Raw genomic sequence first — 9,920 nt, 5'->3', positions numbered from 1 at the left:
TACACACACAAAAAATAAAATATATGCAGTGTGCTTTCGAAAATGTAATACCTGTACAGCTGTGATATTTATTAAAGCAATTGCATGTATTTTATTTTTTAGATGATTGAATGTAGCAAAAAACTGATGAATAAAAAGAAAAAAAAAAATTAAAACAATATTTTCTGTTGAAATAATGTGCATAGCTGGTTAAGAAAAATTAATGAATTGGTATGAAAATGTCTTAAGTTACTAGTACATCCAGAGTAATTTGATTTTTGATAAATTGATCAAGAGGAGTATCTGTACAGTCTTATTGTCTACTTTTTTTCTTAGAGGAAGGCTTCATTGTGTCAGTAGGTGTCAACTACTGACAAAAATATAATGAGGGAAGAGAGAGAGAGATCTAGATTTCTTTCCTTCTGTTTATGCCACTATATATCCATCCACTACTAAATGCATTAAGTAATAGTAAAAAAAATAATCAGAGACAAGATTCACAGTTTTTAAAACAACTGTATTTTGCATAAGAACTTCCTGTGTTGGCAGATCACAAAATTATATATAGTAATATTTGTATATCTTTTATATATATATCTATATAATTATATGTATATAGATAAATATATAATATATATTTACAATGGTAGAGGTCATGACCCTCCATCTCCACTTTTTTTTTATTTTTTTATTCTGGCATTATAAGACTAGTTCATGAATTAAAAACATGACAAAAGTTATTTTGCTGTACTCTCTACAGCACTCAAATATTCTTAATCACATTTCGTTATCTCTCATAAAGAAATGAATTACTAGTTTGCCATAAAGAAAAGTGAACTTTGAATTTAATCATTAGAAACAAGAATGCAGTAAATGCATAACTCAGTTCTTGCGTTTTCTTTTCCAACTTTATGGAAAAAAATTTTTTTCCCTTTTCATCTTTACATGGTAGTAATATTTTATTAGCACCGTCAAGTTTTAACAAAAGCTCGTTACGTCCCGAGAGAAGAAGCAACACCTAGTGACTAAGATGGCAAACCTCGAAGCACTCAGTAAGGAAAATTAACAATTAGCATTGTCGAAAAATTGTTGGTACATTTTGTAAATCTTTACATTTTAATAAATTGAAAATGCTGCATTTCAGTGCCTCGTACGCTTTTATAAGGCAATATTTTAAAGCATTCTTCAGATTACGTCTGCGAAACAAAAAAAAAAAAAAAATGAGAGACTTATGACCATAAGACATCCTTATTTTGATAACATGAATTAGAAATATACATAACAAAGCTCATTAGAGCAACATGCTCCGGAGATCTGCACTAATATTTAGTTTTGATGCATAACGCTTTTTGCCAAAGTGACAATACTACTAAGCTTTAAACACTACAGTGCTCCTATGAAACTACTACATAACATGCCTACAAGTACAATGAGACTAAGTACGAATGAATGCTGAAATACAGGCTTTGGCAATTTAGTTTTTTTTTTCATTTTTTTTCCATTTATATATATGTATATATATGTGTATATATATACATACATACATGTGTGCGTATATCAGTATACACACAAAAACACACAGAATGAGTGAAAAGTCAAGAGTCTTCTTTTGATTTGGCCTCAGCACAGTTAATGACAATAGAAAACTATTCTCTGAAGAGAAATGCAATGTATAAGGCTGAAATTGGATTCTTCTGGTAAGGGGACAAAGTGAACACACACACTGAAAATACTGGATATTGCAGATTTAAAATAGTAAAATCAGCATAGTACTATGCTTACAATTCAGCATATGACCACTTCTGGTTTGATTCTAGTTTGGTCCACGCGTATTTCCACGATTATAAAATCCACCTCCCATCGCAAAAAAAAAAAAAAAAAAAAAGTATAGTCATTACTTGCGCACTGAGAATAACAAATAATTTGTGCATACTTCTGCCTTTATTTAAATCGCCTTCTTTGATTTATAGCATCACAGTTAACAGATGACAACATTAAATAGTAAGCCAGAAGTTTGTCATACGATGAATAAAAATGCGGGATTTCTTAACTAGGCCAAATCAACATTTACGACACCAAATGTAGCTACACAAACCACGTTTGAATCCGTGAAGAGTTTTTTAAAAAAATGTGAAAACATCATTTACAAGAGAAAAAAAAAAAAAGTCTTACAGGTCCCCATTAAAGACTTCTAAAAATCCATTGGACACAAGCTGGTGGGAGGCAGGATAGATTGTAGTTCATAAAAATCCACAGACAACACTTATTTACACACCTGACACTTATCCGTGCTCGATCACTTACTTGACATTTTCAGTCTTCTGTTCCTTTTCTTCGTCCTCTTCGCCACCGCGATCACGGAAGAAGCCATTACGCGTACGGCACTCGCGCACAGTAACAGTCACGAGATTAGCGGTAACGTCCGTGATGAAGATCTGGTCCACTAAAGAATTTTGTTTCCGCCAAAATTCGGGCGGAGGATCACACTTCGGGATATCGGAGAAATTGCTGAGGGGGGTATTAGGGGTAGCGATAGCTGGGGTGTTGTTGTTTTGCGGCTGCAGAAGCGAGGTAGAGTGGCTTTTCAAGCCATTCTGAGGTGGCAGATGACCGTTAGATTTCACAGCTGTCGAGCCGTTGCTGACGACTGGGACGCTGCCGATCCCGGAGCCGTCATTATTGTTCTCTTGGTCCGAGTGGTTGGCAGGAGATCCCGCCGACTCTTCAGGACCGTTGGTACAGCTGCTGTTTGTAGTCCGTTTAGCAGCGGCTGCGTTTGTCCCCTTTGCTTCGCTGCGGGCTTGCTGAAACCCGCCTTTCACAGGGATAGGAGCACTTCGAACTGACAATGTACTGCTTGGCAAGACACCATTCCCAACGGTTGTATGAGTAGATGCAACACAATTTGTTGAGACATCTGTTCCTGACGTGGACAGCGCAGACGACACAGAGTTTAATGTTCGGATGCAAACATTTGTAACAGGAGGCGAAACACTGTTTTTGCCTTTGTCTAGCTGGCCCGATGTTGATTTCTGCGAAAACAAAGGTCGTTTTAGATGCGGAACTACCGAATTTGTAGAAGCAATACCATTCACGACACTTGAGTTCTCAGAGACGGTGACTTCGGTGTTCTGCTGTGGCTGCACTGTAGACCGCACAAGCTTCGGCACCTTTGCGAGAGGCTGACCTTGAGCATCGTCAACTGCGGTGGTCGTATCGAGAGTCGGGGTCAATGGGGAAGCCGTCTGAGATGTACCTGAGCCACTATAGACAGTCCTACTGTTCCCACTTTCTTTACTATTTGTCTCGAGCTTCCTTTTCGTTCCTTCTTTCTTATTTCCCGATTTGTCCTCGATGTTGGTTCGTCCCCCGCTAGCCACAGCGGTGACCGCTGCTGCAGACACAGCACCAGCCGGCTCACACGTGGAGGTCGAAGCATCCGTAACTGGGCGCAAAGTTTCTGTAACTTCGGAGATTGACGGAGACGCGCCGTCACTTTGTATTTCAACCTCTGCATCGGTCGAGTCTGCCTTTGGATCTAATCTACCTTCTAATCCTGACGAATCGCCAACACTCTAAACAAGAGAGCGAAAACAGAATAAGTTCACTAGCAGTCAATTGATATAACTTCTAATTCATTATATATTTATCGTTATAACTAATATATCGGAATGTATTTGCTCTGGTGTCATATAGTTACGTTAAAATTTTCGAGAGCAAAAACACTTTAATGTCTAAAGCCAACATTATTTTGCGTACTTTTTTTGCACAATGTTACATATAAATATCAAAAATTTATTTCTTAAATATACGAAATATATTTAATATAATTAAATAGAAGAAAACTTGTACATTATATGAAAAGTAAACATGAGCCGGTATTGTACCAGTGGTAAACACCAACAGACGTTGAAAGAAAACGATTGTCATACGCTATTATTGACAATCGCTTTAAATTTTAAATTTTAAATTTTTGAAAAATATTCTTCACAAAAATATCAATGGGCACAAAGCTACTGATAATTTATTGCATTCGTTTAATGTATTCATTTTAGAAATGCATTCCTTTCTTATATTTAATAAGTCCGAATTCAATGACAGCGTTACGTAGCTAGAACAACTTCATACCTGACTACGTTCTTTCTTTGGTTTTGTTCCTCTTTTAGCAGGTCCTGTTTCTCGGTCCCTTTAAAGTAAACGAAGAGTGTTTTTATTATCCAATTAAATACCTCGAAAAAAAATTCAATTCTAATTAAAAATTCTCTAAATTAAAATGTAAAGATTACTAGAATGTTCAGCTGCTAAAAAATGCTTCTACGCATCATCACGCAGGCGCCGTGGCAGCCATGTTTGGCCGAATGCAAGCTTACCTTGCTTCGAATGCTTCTAGTAATCGCACATCGAGAATGTTTTCTTCCGGCTCCCACGTGTTATATCTGCAAAATAATACCAGTCATTCATCATTAAATTAAAATTACAAATAGCATGCATTACTTTAAACAGGAAACAAATGTCTTCATTTAACAAAGAATAATAGTTAGTCTACTTACTTCGGACTCCAGCCTTTCCATTTTACCAAGTATTCGACTCTGCCCTGCAAAATAAAAAGAAAAAAATAAATTACCGAGTTGCTTACATCAGTACGATCAAAACAAAACCATGACATAATCGTGTTGTTCTAGTTGTCAACATGCCATACCTTTCGAATACGCTTTTTTTGAATACACTCTGCGGCGAAGACCCGTTCGCCTACAGCCGACAGCTCCATCGCCGACGTATTAGCCTCAGACGCCAGACTTGCTGCGTAGATTCGCACTGCCACAGAAAGAAACGTACAAGACACGCTCGCGCTTCGAACTACGCTGACTGGCTTACAGAATAACACTGCTGCTGCGTTATCGGTCTCTAATACCCAGAAACCACTGCGCGCTTGTGACGTCAACAGCTGTCGTGCTTGACTGGTTATGCCATTAAACCAGCGCCTAGAGTAGAGGTCACCTCGTTTCCAGAAGGTGGGCTGACACAGTTCTGGGCACACCAACATTAGCATCGTCTGCGTTTGCTTTGTCGTCTGTTTATGATAATGAGTGGCGGAAGTGAGAGATTTTGTTATCTTAAAAGTTAACTCAGGACGGCTTTTAGTAACATAACATCTGAAAGTTACCACTTAACTACAAGTTAAAGTATTCAGCAGTGCACTATGTAGCAAATAAAAAGCTCCCACGTGGAACACAGCAAGCATGAATATGAATACCCGTAGTCATATATAACGCGCGCACACACACACTGTCTTATTCATGGTTTCGTTTCAGCACCTACGTTTATCTATTACACTAGAAGCAAAGGTAGTTTGTTATTATTATTCCAATACTTTCATGGAGTCCAAGAACTCGTCATAATAATTACCTTCTTATTCAACTCCGAAATAATTTCTCTCTCATTCTGCTCTTCCAATATGCTGAAAATCTCTTGCAGCTAACTTATAAAATTCTTTTACCAACTTTTGTCTTTATCGTATCTCTTTTTTTTCTTCCATTTATTCACTTTCCACATTCCTTTGGTGTTTTTCAAACTGGGTAGTGGGTGTTCCTCAAGGGAGGGGCGTGAGTTTGTATGCAAGAAGTAATATCCAAATACAAAGTTTGCATTTTGCCACCAAACATACATCTTTTCGAGAGTAGCTCATGAATGCCATTTAAATGAACAGATAATTAAATAAATAAATTGCCGTGAATTTGTTTCATTTTAAATAAAATACTTATGCGATAATTATTTATAACAATTATTTAACGAAAAAACTAAAGAGATGCAATGAAACATTTTCTAAGATTGAAGTGAGCAGTGAAAAAGTTAGTGGGCGACGGTATGTAAAGATTGGACTGCTATTCTCATTCTCCAAAATTCAAGCAGCTCAATCTGAGCACAGTACGCCAGGCCTTATAAACTTAAGTTTATGTTGCTACTCGACAGTGTCTTTTGTCACTAATCGTGCTGTTTTAACTATCTTCTCTCCGAACGTCTACTTTCACTTCTAGATCGCTTGTCTCATCACTTCTTTTCTCTGCTTTGAGAAGCTCAATATCGCACACTTCAGACTGCCACACGTCCTTTTGGTATGCGTGTTAAAGACACTGTGCAAGCTGCTGATATGAATGCGGACAACATTGTCTACACCAAACATACCAGCATTCCTCCATGGCAGGTTTGCACTCCATCCTGCAACCTTTCACTTTGAACTACAGAAGTCTAATACTCCATCTGTCTACCTGCAATTGTTTAATGCACAGAACAGCCCACTCGGATTTCTTGCTCATCTATACTGATGGTTCAGGATCAGAGATCTCCATTGGCTGGGCTTCTGTGTTTCCTAATATTACTATATCCAACTCGATTGCAGCAATTATACAGCACAGTTGCATGCCATTCAGCTTGCACTTGTGCATATAAAAGAGAACCGCTACCCGAAGTGTGTAATTTATACAGACTCATTGAGCTCTTTACAGGCTATCTCTTCTCCTATGTATAATTCACATCCAGTACTTTATGAGGTGCTACACCTGTTTCACAAAATGAAAATCCTTATTGTTCAGTTCTGCTGGATTCCCTCAGCCACATTGGAATTAAGGGAAATGAGGTTGCAGATGCAGCTGCTCAATCAGCTAATACGTTCTTTACGTACTATTTGACAGTACCATACACAGCACTTTACACGAGAGAGAAATGAAATCTTTACCTGTCTAGCCAAACCATAGACACTCAAGCAGATGCTAGCAGGCTCAGGCAGATTGCACGATGTTTTTAACTTTCTACAAAGAATGCATTTGAACAAACACAATTTGACTGTAATTTTGTTTATATGTAGATACTGCATTGCTTAATTTAACTTTTGTACATACATATTATATACTAGTTTATTTATGTGTTGACTAATACATATTTTTTTTAATATTTTATATAAAGTTTATTTATATATTGGTTAATTATATATTGCTGGAGCCTTTGACTTTGTGTAACCATGTTGTAATTTTGGTTAAATGTAGATACCGCATTGCTAAACGTAATTTTATATTCATGCATATTGTGTAATAATTCCCCTTTGACTATTTCTCTCCTGCTGTAATAACATTTGTTGTAATTTTATCTATATGTTATAGATACTTGCATTCTTTGGCTTGATTTTTGTACATGCATTTTGTTTATTAATTTGTACTGTTGACTATTTATGTATTACTGTACATTTTGACCTTCTGTGTTGCTGTGACCGCTGCAGTAATTTTGTTCATATGTAGATGCTGCATTGTGGAACTTAATTTTTGTACATGCATATTGTTTACAATTTTCTTTGACTGTTTATGCATTGCTGTAACCTTTACTATGGCGCAGTATGACCTTTGTAGTTTTTGTGCCAAATAAACTATAAACCAAACCAAAGCCTCATCACTGTTTTGAAGTGAAATTCCAGCAGTATAATAGACAATCTGCATGAAGTCTCCATAGCTCATTCAGTATTATAGACTAATTCCTTTAGCTGTAAAAGCATGGGTTCGAATCCCAGCAAGGACGCAAAGAACCGTTATGAGACCTTTTCAAACGAAGGTAAATCAGCTCGTTTCATGGAAGGATTTTTCCACCAGAAATTCAGATTTTTCATCTTGCAAACAGGAGGGGAACATACGCAATTACCGAACATAATAAACTGGCCTCCAAAGCCTGAATTGTTTTTTTTGCCGAAACTCAACAGCTATCTGCATTTCGTCAAGTTCAAAATGTATCGCCTTGTACTTCGCAATATCATTTGTCCATAGCACCACTTTGATCAGATCTCCCTACAGAGATTCCTTATTGGAATCATTTCTCTGCATCCTGTCCAACTTAGCATCATCAACAAACAATGATCAATATCTTAAACAACAAACAATATCTTTCCATTTCAAACTATTGCCACTACTCTATAATTTGTATATTAATAATGTTTGGAATGATTTGAAATGGTGGCCCAAAGACAGAACGTTACGGTGTTCTGTTTTGGAAGGGAGGGTGGGGATAGCTTAGTTACAGTTGCAAAATGGAAAGCAAGTAACTTTAACTACTGCGAATTGTAGTTACTTTAAAGGGGGGAGGGAAGTAGCGCAACTGTTTAAGTAGGTTTTTTTTAAAGATATTTTTGAATTGTTTTATGCAGAAAAAGTGTTTTTGTATTTATGAAGCCAGTTTACTAAATGGAACGCATTCTTTTCTCTGGTTCGTAAGCATTTGATAAAATACGCATCTTATCAGCGAAGTTTTCCAAACAGTACCTACATAAAAAAAAATTCTATAAAAGGAATGCTACAAAAACAAAACCTTGCATACCTCTATCTTAAAACACATGCAAAAACAACTAAACCATAGTAATCGTTCTTTGTATGTTTTTCTTAACTTTCTGTTTCCTTCAGGTTGCGCAAGTTTCTCAAACAGATTATTATTATTGAAGAAGATTTTTTTTTTTTTTCAGTCGAAGCTGCATAAGAAAATTGCTTCACGATGCACAGAAAGGTAGATTGCATTATAATGATTTAAAATTCCTCTTTCCCGCAAAAAAACAAAAAACAAAAAAAACATCTAGAACTCGCGAGATAAGAGAAAATCATTGTAGATGTTGCTGGTACTTAGCCACATTTATTTTATTCACAAAATACAGATTTCGAGCTGACTGTTACAGAAAAAAAAAGTTTGGAAACAATTAATTTTACGCAAATTATGCCTACGCAAAAGCCAAACCAAAAAATTCTGCCTACTGAAACAAACACTACTGTCACAATGTTTCTCCAATCCGAATTAAGGAGAAAAGTCAGAGTACTATTTCATTCCACGAGTTGCTTTGCATTTCACTGTGAAATGATCTTCACTTCCCGAAAGAGAGGCCTCTACTTTCCATCTTGTTGAATCCCACCTGGGACACGAAGAACGTTTATAATTTACAGTTGAAGTGAATTGTCCGGTCTCGTAATGAGGTGGCAACTTTCTCCTCTCCTTTCTTAATGTTCCTATCGGAATATTAAGAAAGACTTATTTGGCTTTGGTGCTCTTTTCGTCGATGCCTGGAAAGGATTCTCACTTCTCCGCGGCGTTTCCATATCGGGAAAACTACACGCATTCCTTGGTTTGTAATTTATTTATTTATTCATATGGAGTTTTCTCCCCGTCCCTATTGGGGCGAGTTGAATTCCCTCATGGAGGGTTAAGTATTTAGGGTTGTAGATCCGTGTGTGTTCACGGGGACGGTTTGCCTGCTTGCGGGGTGAAAATCCCCAGATAAACTGGAGGGGAAAACCCTGCTGTCCACGCCCAAGACCGGCTAACTTGGCTGTGGCTGAGGAAGATCCTTAAGCTCCTCACGTCGGCAACGGGAATCGAACCCAGGACACTCCTTCCCCAGGTTGCGAAGTGACTAGGCTAATCGCGCGGACTTGGTTTGTAATGATCAGCGTTTATTCCTATTAAAGTTGCGGGAAACTTTTTTCTATTGAAACTCTTAACCGTCCTTAGTCTTAGAATGGAGATTGCCATGTTTTGCCACCCGCAAAATAATCAGTGGTGAACATCTGCAATCAATTTCCTTGCCCTACGTTAATTGTTAATAATCCCCACTTCCATTCCTTGTTACGTCATAGTTGAGTGATTTAAACGAAACTTAACATATGAATTGCATTCTGAAAAAAATATCTCCGATTCTTAAGGTTCAGTTAAGATTAACGTTAACAAATGAATTTGCAAAGAATATTTTCCGATTCTTTTTGGGATACAGTAGCTGAATTGAAAAATCCGTAGATTCAAGAAAGAGTAGTTAGGACTTTATTACGCAACTATGCATAATTTATAGTGGCTTACAGTACTATTTGAAATCCTGGATAATTAAAAGAGTTTTGATCATCTTTATTTCAAAGAAGAGGTGGTTTCCT

At 37.0% G+C, this 9,920-nt stretch overlaps 1 protein-coding gene across 1 annotated transcript; it reads right to left on the bottom strand.

Annotated features, from left to right (window-relative positions):
- Window positions 1-475: 475 nt before the first annotated feature.
- Window positions 476-4,822, bottom strand: LOC150097332 (uncharacterized). The gene is made up of 5 exons (XM_090407047.1): window positions 4,679-4,822; window positions 4,530-4,573; window positions 4,350-4,415; window positions 4,108-4,165; window positions 476-3,554 (listed from the first exon to the last, which is right to left on the bottom strand). The coding sequence occupies exons 1-5, from the start codon at window positions 4,745-4,747 to the stop codon at window positions 2,280-2,282; spliced, it is 1,512 nt and encodes a 503-aa protein (XP_090263173.1). The 5' UTR covers window positions 4,748-4,822; the 3' UTR covers window positions 476-2,279.
- Window positions 4,823-9,920: the final 5,098 nt, after the last annotated feature.

This window comes from Typopeltis vanoorti, chromosome 17 (assembly GCF_054136105.1).
Source record: "Typopeltis vanoorti isolate ZY-2024b chromosome 17, IOZ_Tvanoo_1.0, whole genome shotgun sequence".
NCBI classification, from domain to species: domain Eukaryota; kingdom Metazoa; phylum Arthropoda; class Arachnida; order Uropygi; family Thelyphonidae; genus Typopeltis; species Typopeltis vanoorti.
The sequence above is the reverse complement of the archived record's forward strand: the minus strand, read 5'-3'. Positions and strand labels throughout refer to the sequence as shown.

What these genes read in the sequence shown, in the direction of transcription:
- LOC150097332 (XM_090407047.1), bottom strand. Translation starts at nt 4,747, where the DNA reads ATGGAGCTGTCGGCTGTAGGCGAACGGGTCTTCGCCGCAGAGTGTATT. An exon ending in TGGAAAGGCTGGAGTCCGAA is followed by an intron (nt 4,416 to 4,529) that starts GTAAGTAGACTA and finishes ATTATTTTGCAG; the next exon opens with ATATAACACGTGGGAGCCGG. An exon ending in CAAAGAAAGAACGTAGTCAG is followed by an intron (nt 3,555 to 4,107) that starts GTATGAAGTTGT and finishes TCTCTTGTTTAG; the next exon opens with AGTGTTGGCGATTCGTCAGG.